This window comes from Triturus cristatus, chromosome 5_1, assembly GCF_964204655.1.
Source record: "Triturus cristatus chromosome 5_1, aTriCri1.1, whole genome shotgun sequence".
NCBI classification, from domain to species: Eukaryota; Metazoa; Chordata; class Amphibia; order Caudata; family Salamandridae; genus Triturus; species Triturus cristatus.
The window spans coordinates 801,784,619-801,799,333 of NC_140587.1; the positions used below are offsets into that span (position 1 = coordinate 801,784,619).

The 14,715-nt window shown below is 47.8% G+C and overlaps 1 protein-coding gene across 2 annotated transcripts in view; it reads right to left on the bottom strand.

The window, feature by feature from the left end:
• METTL4 (methyltransferase 4, N6-adenosine) overlaps positions 1-3,029 on the bottom strand; it is a 284,442-nt gene extending 281,413 nt beyond the window's left edge. The window contains exon 1 of one of the 2 annotated variants that reach the window (XM_085605820.1): positions 2,169-2,500. In XM_085605820.1, the coding sequence (XP_085461946.1) occupies positions 2,169-2,378 (210 nt within the window). In that variant the 5' untranslated portion in view covers positions 2,379-2,500. Of the gene's footprint in view, positions 1-2,168; positions 2,501-2,888 lie in introns of those variants that run through there. The other variant, XM_085605821.1, reaches the window with a different exon arrangement.
• Positions 3,030-14,715: the final 11,686 nt, after the last annotated feature.

The following is a 14,715-nucleotide window of genomic DNA, read 5'->3' on the forward strand; positions in this document are numbered from 1 at the left end:
GTTCTGAGTGCTCAGGAAGTAATCCCGAAGCTTGAGAAAATCATGGCAACGCACGGCATAGTCAAAGAGATCAGAACCGATAATGGGTCACCGTTCCAGAGCCAGGACTTCGCGGCATACCTACAGACCCTTGGAATCCATCACCGGCGGATCACTCCCCGATGGCCTCAAGCGAACGGAGAAGCTGAACGCTTTATGAGGACACTCAATAAGGTGATACGGATTGCCCACGAAAAGAGCCACCCTGTGGAACTTGCAATCTTCACATTTCTCCGCAGCTATCGCCAAACGCCCCACTCTGTTACGGGAGTGGCACCGGCGCATCTACTGATGGGGCGGGTTGTCACCGACTCCATACCGCATCACCCAGAGTGGAGGCCCGAAACCCCCAATGACAGTGCCATTGATGAACATCGACGCGGAGCCTTTGCTCAAGCCGATGCCCGCCGGCGGGCTGTGTCCTCACACCTAGTCCCAGGTGACATTGTATTGATCCGTAATCGGATGCCAGGGGGCAAGTTTCGTTTGAACTTTGAACCACAGCCATGGACAGTGGAGAAAGTTCGAGGCACGTGTGTGACAGCCCGGAAAGGCGCCGACCAGATCACGAGGAATGTGTCATTCTTCAAGAAAATTCCAGGGCCCCCTGGGGTGGGTGAACGACACCATGACAATTCCACGATGGACATGCTGCGGGAAGAGCGATTCCGAGAACTCGCGGACCAGGCGAGTGGAGGAGCAGAATCCCCAGGTCATGAACTTGACCCGCTGCCGGGCCAGCCAGAGCACACTTCACCCGAAGCGGCTGATGTACCAGAGGCGAGAGAGAGCGACGCCGATGGTGACCCCGGGGGTAGAGACCGTGGGGGAGTGCGATATGACCTGAGACCACACCCCGCGCCCTCCTGTCGGTTACGGGACTATGTCAAGTAAGATTGTTTCAGTTTGTTCTCCTTGTTTTATTTTCAGACTGCCAATAGTGTGTGCAGGATTGCGGGACACTGAGAGACTGTTTTCCATGCTACAGCGTGCAGTCACCTACCTTAGGTTGTTGTTTGGTTTTTGTGTGTTGGGGAGGAATGTAGTGTCGCGATAGTCTACCTGACGTGACACGCGATGGCGTGCGCGTCAGGTCACGTAACCTGCCCCCCAATAAATATGACGTCACGCCTGCGCGTCGGCAGAAAGGCCACGGCAGCGGAGACGGCAACACCAGCAACACCTGTGTCCCGAGTCTTGATTTGACCACGTGGGTCTGGCCTGCATAACGAGCGTGTGTGACACAAGCCTCACGACACCACAGTTACTCCTGCGACCCGTTTTGTGTTATGCGTTATTCAGGTCTTTGCACCCACGCATATTTCTCCCTCTTATCGAAGTTGAAATGTTGGCATGTATGCATATATCGTAAGGTTGTGCTGAGCAGGATGAAATCATACCTTTTGTCAGCAGTCAGGCAGGAGCAATGTCCTGAAGATTAAATTAAATATATTTCACGAATTCACTGTCTTTTTTTCAGACTGAATTCTAAATAAATGAGTAGGTGTCTTGAAACAGCTTTGTGAGAAAAGGTTCTAAAGTGCTTTGTTTTGAAATCTGCAGAAACTGGTTTGTAGCTGTGAGATCATCCTTTCCCATTTCAAATACCTGTCAGTAGCCTATAAACCCTGGCATATGAACGTCAAACATATTTGTTGTAATCGTATCCGTTTTGACGAGTATTTTAATTGGCAGTCGCTCTCCTCAATCACCGACAAAAAGCTTACCCATACAAGGAGCGGCCGAAAACGCAAGAACATTTGAGGAAGTCACTTTCAGACATCTCAGACTTACATGATTTGCATACAAAGTTGTAACTATTCATCTGTTTAAAACGTCAATAATTCACAAAATTAACCGGAACAGACACGTCTATATTTACAAAATGTAGGATCTGGAAGAGTCATAAAGAGTGATACTGTTTGATAATGGTCTGAGGAGGCAAGATTGGGTTTCCCCGGGAGGTACTATTTCTTAACCTATACAAGGAGCTACCATTCAAATATGGCCACTACGTTTGCAAAGCCCATGAGGCAGTTTCGCTGCGCACAGAGAATGGCCCCGCCCTCGGAGGAGGGGGTGAATGAACGACAGCAGAACGTCAATTTTTGTTTCCAAAGATCACTTACTCTTTTGCGGCTATGAGGCAACTCCTTGCAGTTCTCGGTTTCCAGCGCAGGCACTGTGGCGTCAACGGAAATTGGTACGGGGATGTGAGGACGCAGAAGTTGAAAGTATTCGTCTCGAAAGCACAGGCGCGGGTCATGATTATACTGGTTGTTCACAAAACGCAGATGGTCAACTAGCCACCCGGCCGGGCTTTGCAGCAAGACGGACATGGCGAGTCTGAGGCAATCTTTAGCCCCGCCACTGGCAGTCCGTTGTGCCTCCTTTAACCTCCCACTTGCGAAGTACGCCGATTTGCGCCCCCTACCGAAAGCTTCCTCCTACTCAATGATCAGCCCTTTGCTAACGGCAGAAATGTTTCGGGGAAGTGGGAACTGAGTAAAATATATTCTCTTTTGTAGGCCAGCTGCTCTAGTTCTATTTGTGCTGCATCTTCCATCATCCGAACGGCCCATTAACACGTTTTCTCTAACACGCTTAAAAAATTCTTGGTTTCCAATTTTCTGTTTGCCGAGAGCTGATTTATTACAGAAAACGTAAGAACGTGCTTGAAGTTTAGCCGCCAACATTTGTTTTAATTTGAATGCAAAGTGAAGACTAGAAGTCATACAGGCATGCTTCTGCAGACCGCACTAGTGTTTAAATGATGTTAAAAGGACTGTGATTAATGGAATGTGCTGTATAGACATACGCCCACACGTATCTACCTCTGAAAGACTTACCATATGTAATGCATACATGTTCGCTGCTCAATGGATGCGTGCCAACCTTCTGCCGCCCACACACTCGAAATGGACTCGCACTGTGCACCAGCCACTAGCCCCGATCACCACTATTCAGCTGCGCCAGGGTACCTGAACTGCAAAGATTATCACCCGCCGGTCCCTAGTAGCGCAGGCAGCCTCCTAGTCAAGCATACTAAAGCTAACTGTGGAGGAGTCTCCGGGGGAAGACCAGCTGAAAATGCTTTACTGCTAGCATGTGCTGTAGAATAAAAAAACAATTTTACTTGCCTGAGGCAAACTCCATCTGTCGGTGATTCAGCCGTGTGCATGGAATTCACTTTTACGACGGCAGGTGCAGCAGGGGAAAAAAGCTGCAGCACACGTCCGAGTGTTTCTGCCTCTCCAGGGAAATTGCTGTGTGGTTACAGTGCTGCAGGTGCCTTGCGAGAAAACAAGAAAAGCGTGGCCAGTTCCATGTGGGGCACTAAGACTCAGTGCTGGGTCTGCAATTATTACTGTTTATGTCCACCACGCGCCAGTCACAGAAGACACGTGGTGGTTGTTGCCAGGCTTGGTTTATAAGGTGAAGTGATTAATAGTCTGTGCAGCGCCCAGAGTTCATTTTATGGTATGTACATGTCTGAACACACATAGCCACTCACTGGCAGTACGCTTGCTATTGATAAATGCAGCATGGCAGAGCATGCCTCAGCGTAGTCGGAGAAGGGGATTCTAATGGTTTACTATTGCAATTTAGTGCAGTGATTCCGCTGTCAGAACTAAAATGCGTTTGTCTAAGCCCAGATGCATGGTACTTGGCAGAGCTGTAGATAAAGCACATATCGATAGTAGTATGCACACATAGGTCAGCATAGCGCAACATTTTTGTTGCGTGACTTAGAAGTCTTTGAAAATGTAGCACAACATGTCCACAGCTGCCAAGTTTTCAGACTGCTTACTGTTATTTCCATTGTTTCACTGTACTTATGAGTGACATTCAACGACCAAATGTGTGACAAGAGTGACACTCTGTCGTGTACAACCAAGCAATGAAATATACGGAAAGAGTTGAATGACCGAAATGACACCCTTTTATAGAATGAAAAACTCTAAAACGACCTTAAAACTGCTGCAAAGCACCTGAAATTTCAAGCCACTAACGTACTTCTCCTAAACTAGGACTGACCCAGGCTATTCTTTCTTCCTGCTTCGAGCTCCAGCATTCCTCCCTTCTCACAAACTGTTAGACCTGGCATCTTTTGGTGTGTTTCCTGTCTTTTTTTGCTTTCTGACCTCCCGGTTATGATTCTGTTTTTGCTGGTCTAGTGTCTTTGTCACTGCTGTTCAGTGTTAAAGTGCGAGTGCTCCTGTTGTAAATTGTGTAATGAATTGGTGTTTCCATGATTGGCATATTTGCTTTACTGGTACGTCCCTAGCACAGTGCACCGAGAGTGCCAAGGCATGTATATCAAATGCTACTAGTGGGCCTGCAGCCCTGATTGTTCCACCCACAGAAGTAGCCCGGTAAATTTAACTCCGACCTGCCATTGCAGAGTCTGTACGCAGTTTGTAAACTGCCATACCGACCTGGCAAGTGCACCCACTTGCCAGACCCTAATCTTCCTTTTTCTTTCCTGTAAGTCACCCCTAAGGTAGGCCCAAGGTACCCCTGTGGGGAGGGTGCTGTGTACGTTAAAGGTGGGACATGTACTGGTAGTGAATTAGTGTATTTCGTTTTTCACCACTGCAAGGTTATCTGTCCCATAGGAAAGAATGGGAGTTTTACTTATACCGTCTTATAAGCATAACTTACCATTGGGACAAGATAGGGAATTGGAGTTTAGTATGCCAGGACTCAGAATGTAAAAATGCTTCTTTTAGTAAAGATGATTTTTATGTCTTGTGTTTGAAAATACCACTTTTAGAAAGCAAGTATTTTCTTGCTTAGCCGTTCCTTATACCTCTGCTGGGTTTGTGGATTGACTATCTGGGTTTGGAGTGACAGGGGCTGGAGATGTGCACTCTCTTCAGACAGGCACTGGGGCGGCGGGGGGTGGGGTCCTGCCTTTCCTGGATGAGTCAGGGCTGGGCTGAATGTGCCAGTTTGTATTTGCTACTTCATCATGTCTTAATCAAGAGCATCATCTGTTGCATCCTTGGAAGTGGCCTTTGAGGAGGATAGGTTGGAATCCTACAACGTGAAAGAGTTGAAGGCTATTTGCAAAAACCTAAAGGTCCAAGTCAGAGGCCTCACCAGGAAGGAGGAGCTACAAAAGGCACTGAGGGCCTGGGTAGCAGCCATACACGCCAGTGGGCAGTCTGGAGATCTCAGTGGGGAGGTGGAGGAGCCTATTCCTAGGGTGGATGTGTTTTTGGGAGGGGGAACTTTCCAGACCAGGCAGCAGTGGCTTATCCCCGGAAGAGCTGGAGGACAGGCGGGAAGCAAGGACGTTTGAATTGGAAAAATGCTGGATAGAGAATGAAAGGTAAGACAAAAGAATAGCTATGGAGGGAAGAAAGATGATCTTATATCATGAACGTAGTCTTAAGGAGCTGGAGCTAAGGAGTAGGCCCAGCACAGATGGTGGCAGCAATTCATCAGTGCTGGCAGATAGAATTGTGCACTTCCCCAAGAATGTAGGCAAGGAATTCAAGATGGGGGGATGCCATACAAAGGTGGCTTCATGGTTATGGGGCATCTATCCAAATTAATAGGGTCCCTGAGAAGAATTGGGGGACAGAATTGTGGCTTCTTTTCCCAGAAGAAGCAAGGGACACTTTAGTGGCTTTGGGTAAGGGGTGTCACCTCACCTATGCTGACATGAAGGAGGCCCTTCTCACCAGATATGGTCTCACTCCTGAAAAGTACAGGGATCAGTTTAGGTCCAGTAGGAAAACTGATGCAAACACTTTGTTTAAATGTGCGGATTCGTTTTCCAGGTCACTGGATGGCTGGTTGAAGGGCAGTAGTGTGACATTTTCAGGGGCTCTACAATTTGATTCCATGGGAGCAGTTGTCTGGTCTGTTTTGCAGAGCTGCGCCAGCACTTGGTTGATAGTAAGCAGACTGACCCCAGGAAGATTGCTATGGAAGCAGACCGCTTGGTGAGTACCACGGTCCAAAAGAAAGCGTTTGGGGGAGACTCAGCCAAAGGTGGGCAGGGTCCCCAGCAGAAGAGTGGGGGGGACAAGGATAAAGGACAGGAGTTCTCGAAAGGGCCCCAAATCAACACCGAGGGTAAAGGTTCCCATCCCACAGGAGACGAGAAAGAAGTGGTCTCTTCAGGAAAGTCTGCAGAGACCGGCCCGGCAAGTGCTATGCCTGTGATCAGGTGGGTCACTTGAAGGGGGACCCCAAGTGTCCCAAGAGGGCAAAGCCACCCACCGGTGGGCAGACCAAGGTGTTGGCTAGTGCAGCGCTTGGCAAAGAGGGGTGCCCACAGGAGGGTGGGGATCACGCAGAAATGACCCTTATCTCACTAGGGGACAGTGAGATGGTTCCAGGAAGCCAGGTACCTGCTAACCCTAAAAAATACAGCGCCTGGGTGACCATCAATGGGAAAAGTGTAGAGGCTCTCAGAGATACTGGAGCCAGTGTGACCTCAGTCCGATGTCACCTGGTCTCTGAGGAGCAAGTAGTCCACGGGGCATTCCACCAAGTAGTTGCTGTGGACAACTCAGTGCGCCAGTGTATGGTGGCGCTGGTTACCTTTGAATGGGGAGGGTCTCGGGTCCCTTGAGGGTGGCTGTGAGCCCTACCATGCATGTAGATTATCTGCTAGGAAACGACCTGGAGCAGTCCTTGTGGAAGGATGTTGAGCTCAGGTCTCACTTGGAGATACTTGGGTTGCCAGAGTGGGCATGTGTGACCACTCAGTCAATGGTGGAAAGAAAGGGTGATCAGAAGGACCTGGAGCCTGAAACAGTGACCCAGGTTCCTGCCAAGAGAAAGGGCAGGAGGTGCGGGAAACCCGCCGCTGAGGTTCCCGTGGTCCGTGAGGAGGCTGACCTTGAGGTGGGCGCCCTGTACCTAAAGGGGAGCAGGTAGCTGAACTGGGGGACTTATCCGAGCTGACACATTGGCAGCAAGAAGGAGGTCCCACCAGGGAAGAATTCTGCAGGAAGTAGAAAGAATGCTTTTCTCTAGAGGGTTTGCGGCAGCAGGTTGCAAACCAGGCAGCTTATGATCAATCTCGATCTACTGGGAGAATTGTCTTCTGTACAGCGAGCCTAAGGTTGCTGAGCCTGGGTTATCCCGTGTGCTGGTGGTAACCCAGCGCTTCAGGACCATTCTGCTGGGTCTGACTAATGACGTGCCTTTTGGCAGGACATTTGGAGCGGGAAAAGACCTTTGACGGGCTTGTCAGACACTTATTTTGGCCCCAAATGCGAAAGCAGTCAGATGGACATTGCAGGTCTTGCCAGGCAAGTGGTAAGAGTGAAAGGAAGTACAAGGCTCCTCTCCAACCTTTTCCAGTTGTTGGAACCCCTTTTGAAAGGGTTGGAATGGACATCGTGGGGCCACTGGATCCCAAGACAGCCATGGGCAATAGGTACAGCCTGGTCTTGGTGGACCATGCCACCTGGTACCCAGAGGCAATCCCTCTCAGAACAACGACAGTGCCCGTGTTGGGCCGGGTGTTAATGGGGATCTATTCCCACGTGGGTTTCTCGAGAGAGGTGGTTTCTGACTGTGGGATATCAAATCCAAGTATATGACATCCCTGTGGAAGAAGTGTGGTGTAACCTACAAGTTTACCACTCCTTACCACCCACGAGGTAACAGTTTGGCGTAGAGATTCAACCAAACATTGAAGGGCATGGTCAAGGGTCTAACAGAATCCATGAGGCGTAAGTAGGACGTCCTCTTGCCATGCCTTCTCTTTGCATACAGGGAGGTACCACAGAGGTCTCTATGGTTCAGTCCCTTTGAGCTTCTGTATGGGCGCCCTTTGAGAGGACCTCTTAGTTTGATCAAGGAAGGCTGAGAGGTAGCTCCCAGGAAAACACCCCAGGATGTATTTAGCTACATGCTTGCCCTCGGGAACCAATCTGCCCACTTCAGGAAACTTGCTCAGGCAAACCTGGAAGCAAAGCAGGAGGAGATGAAATGCTGGTACAACCAGAATGCCACTCTGGTAGAGTTTCAGCCTGGCCAGAAAGTGTGGGCCATGGCCCCAGTGGAACCTTGTACCTTGCAGGACAAGTGGACTGGGCCTTTTGAGATGGAGCGCAAACGTCATGTCACTTACCTGGTGAATTTGAAGACTCCAGGAACCCTTTGAGGGTCCTCCATGTGACCCACCTCAAGCCTCGCTTTGAGAGGGCCGAAGTGAGCATGCTCTTGGCGACAGATGATGGGGTGCAAGAGGACAGTGAACCTCTCCCTAACCTCCTGTCTAACACGGAACATGATGGGTCGGTGGAAGACGTGATCCTCTCGCCTACACTGACCCCAGAGCAGCAGGGTGACTGTCACTAGTTGTCGGGACAGTTTGCCACACTGTTCTCGCTGACCCCTGCTGTTACTCACTGGTGTACCCATGACTTGGAGACTGGTGACAGCCCTCTTGTAAAGCACAAGATTTACAGGTTGACTGACCGGGTCAGGGCCAGCATCAAAGAGGAGGTCTCTAAGATGTTGGTGTTGGGGGTGATGGAGCCTTCCAACAGTCCATGGGCCAGCCCAGTGGTCCTGGTCCCAAAGGCTTCTGCACCCAGTGCCACACCAGAACTGCGGTTCTGTGTGGACTACCGTGGGCTCAGTGCCATCACCAAGACTGACGCGCACCCCATCACCAGAGCTGATGAGCTCATTTATCGGTTGGGAGCTGCCATGTTTCTAAGCACTTTTGATTTGACTTCTGGGTACTGGCAGATTGCCTTAACCGAGGGAAGCAGAGGTCAGCATTTTCAACCCCAGATGGGCACCACCAGTTCGGATGATGCCCTTTGGGTTAAAGAATGCCCCTGCCACCTTTCAGAGGTTGGTCAACCAGGTGTTGGCTGGACTGGAGGATTTCAGTGCTGCCTATCTGAACAACATTGCAGCGTTCCGTTCCAGCTGGGAAGAACACTTGCAGCACCTCTGGTAAGTGTTGAAGGCTCTGCAGAGGGCAGGCCTCATGGTCAAGGCCAGTAAGTGACAGATCGGGCAGGGCTCTGTGGTGTACTTAGGACACTAGGTAGGAAGCGGCCAGGTGTCGCCCCTACAGCCCAAGATTGACACCATTCTGGCTTGGGAGCCCCCCAAGACCCAGACAGAGGTGAGAGCCTTTTTAAGTCTCACCAGGTAATACAGGAGATTTGTTAAAGGCTATGGCACCATTGTTGCCCCCCTTAACAGAGCTTACTTCCAGGAAGGTGATCTGGGCTGATGCCTGCCAGAAAGCTTTTGATGCCCTGAAGGCAGCCATGTGCACGACACCCCTGCTCAAGGCACCCGACTTCTCGAAGGAATTCGTAGTGCAGACTGATGCTTCAGAGCATGGTTTGGGAGCGGTGCTCTCACAACTGAATGAAGAGGGCCTAGACCAGCCTGTATTCTTCTTTAGCAGGAGACTATTCCCTAGGGAACAGAGGTGGAATGCCATAGAAAGGGAAGCTTTTGCTGTGGTCTGGGCACTGAAGAATCTAAGACCCTACCTCTTTGTGACTCACTTCCGAGTTTAGACAGACCACAGGCCCCTCTGATTGTTGATACAAATGAGTGGTGAGAACCCAAAACTGTTTAGGTGGTCCATCTCTCTACAGGGAATGGACTTTACCCTGGAACACCGCCCTGGCACAGAACACGCTAATGCTGATGGTCTTTCCAAGTTCTTCTTCCTTAGTGAAGTGAAGTCCCAGGAGGTTGGGTAGTTCTCCCTACTTTCAGCTTGAGGGGACATGTGTTAGACCTGGCATCTTTTGGCGTGTTTCCCTTGTCTTTTTTTTGCTTTCTGACCTCCCGGTTTTGACTCTGTTTTTGCTGGTCTAGCGTCTGCGCACTTTCTCACTGCCTTTCAGTGTTAAAGTGCAAGTGCTCCACTTCTAAATTGTGTTATGGATTGGTGTTTTCATGATTGGCATATTTGATTTACTGGTAACTCCCTAGTACAGTGCACAGAGAGTGCCAGGGCCTGTAAATCAAATACTACTAGTGGGCCTGCAGCACTGATTGTTCCACCCACAGAAGTAGCCCGGTAAATGTAACTCAGACCTGCCACTGCAGAGTCTGCGCACAGTTTGTAAATTGCCATACAGACCTGGCAAGTGCACCCACTTGCCAGACCCTAATCTACCGTTTTTCTTTCATGTAAGTCACCCCTAAGGTATGCCAAAGGCACCCTTGTGCAATCAATATTTATAACAAATAAGAGCGACCCATATGTCCCTGTGAACTGGGTATTACTGTTAAGTAAGAAATGTCCACAAGGAACTTATTCAAAATAATCCATTTGCAATATGGAGTAGAAATTATACTCCCAACTGATTTAATCAAAAAGCCAAAAAAAACGTACTTAGTTAGCCTGGAGAGCTTATTTACTTCAGCCGAAGTAAATGCAATTTATTACACACATCACAATTGTATCACAAACATTTTAAATTTTTCAGGCACATAAGAAAGATGGTGAAAAAAGTGAAAATAGAACCCAGTGAGATGATCATAGCCTACAAAGTGAACATGGTGTTTAAGAGGTCTTTAAAAAACAATGAGAGGCATGTAAGAGTGTAACGAATCTTTTTTGCTCTCCCTTTGTTGGTGTCGACGACGTTTCAACCCACTCTGGGTAAGGGGTCTCTTCAGGACAATTATCTGGGGACTAATAGTATTCAAAACTCGAATTGAAGGATCAGAAGTTGATAACATATAGCCGTGTCTGACGCAGCTTGGGGCATCTAATGTCTCCGCTGTATCAGTGAATAGGGCAATACTTGTAGAGCAAGGCGACCAAATGTGAAGTCTGTATAACTTGTAGGACAGCCGTGAGGAAACGAGGTGTCCGTAGTCCAAGTCAAAAGGGAGGACCTTGAATAATGTTCCCGTTATGACTATGATACTTTTCCAGGAAACGAACGAGTGAAGCATCCGATCCAGCCCTTTTGACTTGGACTACGGACACCTCGTTTCCTCACGGCTGTCCTACAAGTTATACAGACTTCACATTTGGTCGCCTTGCTCTACAAGTATTGCCCTATTCACTGATACAGCGGAGACATTAGATGCCCCAAGCTGCGTCAGACACGGCTATATGTTATCAACTGCTGATCCTTCAATTCGAGTTTTGAACACTATTAGTCCCCAGATAATTGTCCTGAAGAGACCCCTTACCCAGAGTGGGTTGAAACGTCGTCGACACCAACAAAGGGAGAGCAAAAAAGATTCGTTACACTCTTACATGCCTCTCATTGTCTTTTAAAGACCTCTTAAACACCATGTTCACTTTGTAGGCTATGATCATCTCACTGGGTTCTATTTTCACTTTTTTCACCATCTTTCTTATGTGCCTGAAAAATTTAAAATGTTTGTGATACAATTGTGATTTGTGTAATAAATTGCATTTACTTCGGCTGAAGTAAATAAGCTCTCCAGGCTAACTAAGTACGTTTTCTTTGGCTTTTTGATTAAATCAGTTGGGAGTATAATTTCTACTCCATATTGCAAATGGATTATTTTGAATAAGTTCCTTGTGGACATTTCTTACTTAAAGGTACGCTTGTGGGCAGGGTGCTGTGTATTTTAAAGGTGGGACATGTACTGGTGGTCAATTACAGTGTATTTCGTTTTTCACCACTGCAAGGCTATCTGTGCCATAGGAAAGAATGAGAGTTTTACTTGTACAATCTTATAAACAGAATTTCCCATTGGGACAAGATAGGGAAATGGAGTTTAGTATGCCTGGACTCAGAATGTAAAAATGCATCTTTTAGTAAAGATGATTTTTATGTCCTGTGTTTGAAAAAATACCACTTTTAGAAAGCAGGTATTTTTGTACTTGGCCATCCTGTGTGCCTCCGCTGAGTTTAGATTGACTGTCTGGCTTTGGAGTGACTGAGGCTGGGCATGTGCATTCTCTTCAGACAGCCACTGAGGGAGGTGGAGGTGTGTCCTGCCTTTCCTGGATGAGTCGGGGCTGGGCTGAATAGACCTGGGCTGCATTTATAGGAGTGGGAGGAGATTTCCTTGCACCTGAATGGGCCTGCACTGCTTTAGACAATGCTGTCTCCACCTCCTGCTGGAAGCTGGACCAGAGAGGACCAAACTGGTTTGGACTAAGCACAGCCACTCTCTGCCTAAGAGAACAAGGGGATTTTGAGTAGAACTATTGGGGCCCAGACCCCGGAACTTTAGAACTCACTGGAATCCAGGAACCTGCCCAGAAGAGGTGCCAGGAAAAGTACTGCCCCTTTGTTGTGTTGTTGCTTTGTTAGGTTAGCCTGCAGATGCTGCTTCTGCCTTGGGCAGTGAAAGGACTGGACTGAACTTTCTTTACTTGCGCTGAGTATCTTCAAGGGTTTGAAGTAGAGCTTGGTTCCTGTTCTGAAGTGCCAGGGACTGCAAAGACTTCACCAACCTTTGGGTACTGCTTCTGGAACCGCTGTTTCAGTTGCCACAGAGAAGGGAAAAGCAACCGACTCAGTCGCTGGCTCCATGTCCTGAAGGCACTGCACAGGGCATCGGCCCATCTCGCAACGCAACCCTGGTCTCACCGACGACGACCACCTCCATCGACGAGCCGCTGCTTGCCCCGTGACCAGTAGGAATGTTCAATTTGCTGCCCTGGTCTCACCGACGCAGTCACTGCCTGCTTATTTCCACACTTGTGACCACATCATGGCTTGGGGCGCCTCTTGTAAGTCTTACGACGCACCGCCTTATCTCACACCGCAGTCTGGGCTGACCGACACCAGCTCCAACTAACTGGACCCTGTCACCTGCACCATGACCTGCCAGCACAGCAACGAGCACCGCCTCGCTCTGCATCGCAGCCCTGGTCTCACCGACGCCGCTGGACGACCATCACCGAGCCGCTGCCTGCACCACGCCTTGAGGGCATCACACAGTGCACTGCTTCACTTCACATCGCAACCACGATCGTTGACACGACCGGCTCTCACAAATGTGTCGGCTGCAACACAAAAGGTGCTGTTTACGAGTCTGCCGACTAACACGGTCAGACGGAACTGTTGGATTCTGTTGTTTTCAGCACGGCGGTAGCCTCCGACGTAGCTACCGACTCGGAAGAACTGTTTTTTTTAGATATTTCTGCAATTTTAAAGGGTATCTTGCAAATTATATATTTTTAAGTACTGTTTGTTGGATTCTTATCGTTTTTTGTCTGTTTTGGATATATAAAAATATTGGATATTTTTCTAAACTGGTGTGGTGTCCTTTTGTAGTGTTTTCACTGTATTACTGCTGGTTATGTGCAAATGCTTTACTCACTGCCTCTGAGGTAAGCCTGACTGCTCATGCCAAGCTACCAAGGGGGTAATTAGCAGTTATTTTAGGAGTGTATCCCCCTTACCAGGGAGAAGGGTCCCTACTTGGACAAATGTGCAAACCATTGCCAACTAGAGACCCCATTTCTAACACCAACCCATCGCACATCATCAAAGTCACGTGTGCTCTGCAACTCCTCAAACTCACAGTAGTGGAGTGAGGAAGCAGCCCACTATGTCCTTCAGTAAAGAATGTTCCTGGACATGAATCACTAGTACTTTTTTATTTTTTAACCTATGTCTATTTTGCGTGCTAGGATTTGTATAATGCCCATACAATATGATAAGAAAAACCTATAAGTCTAAGCATGCATAGTGTTCGGGTTTAAAAAGTGAATCCCAGGAAGTATCACATAAAGCAATTGGTCATCTGGGAGTGATGGATCGCCAACAGTACAATTCTGGGTGCCACTTGACAGAGCCCAGCCACCCTCTGCTACTTGCATCTCATGATGACTCTGGCCTCCTCCCCACCTCTGGCTACTTAGCAGTCTCACTGAGCTAGAATCAAATGCTGCAGGAAAGGTCAACTCTCTACACTACTACTATCAAAATCAAAGACCGCTTTATTTGATTGCTATTTCATACAATCATAAAAGCACATATATAAAAACTTACATGTTGGTTATAGGGAGTTATAACAAAAGAACATGTTATAGATAGATCACCATTCAATTGGTTGTTCATACAATGATAAAATCACTAAAACTAGTCAGATTATTGCACAAAATAACAATAAAAGCATATTGCATATGAATTATAAATTCAATGTTAATTCAAATATGCCCTTTGCGTCTATGTGACCTTTAGACTTAAATTACAATACTTATCCTGTGGATAAGTACTTTCTTTAAAAACATTCCTATCTTCCATATGCTATGTACATTGTCCAAAAATTCTAATGCGATGAGTGCTGGACGGGATTGTCGAATCCCCAGAGATTTTAGGATTGGAACAATCCACACATTCCTTAATTCGCTATAAAATGTACAAAATAAAACCACATGTATGGTGGATTGAACTGAATGATTGTCGCATGGACACAATTGCATTGCTCGAGCCCAGTCATTCATTTTCGGAAAGCTAACAAATCTGTGAAAGACCCCCAACCTAAATCTTGTCAATAAAAACCTGTCATGACCAACAGGAACAATTGTTAAATATAGCTGAATATTAAAAGTAGTTAAAATCAACTGATTCTGCTCGACGCTGGGCTTTATAATCTCAGCTGACAGTCTTATCGCGTCCAAATGTTGAAGGCCCTATTTAAAAAAAAAAATCCTTTCTCCTTACCATTTGCAAGGTGCTCGAGTCTGTAAAATATTCTCTATGTCCAAGA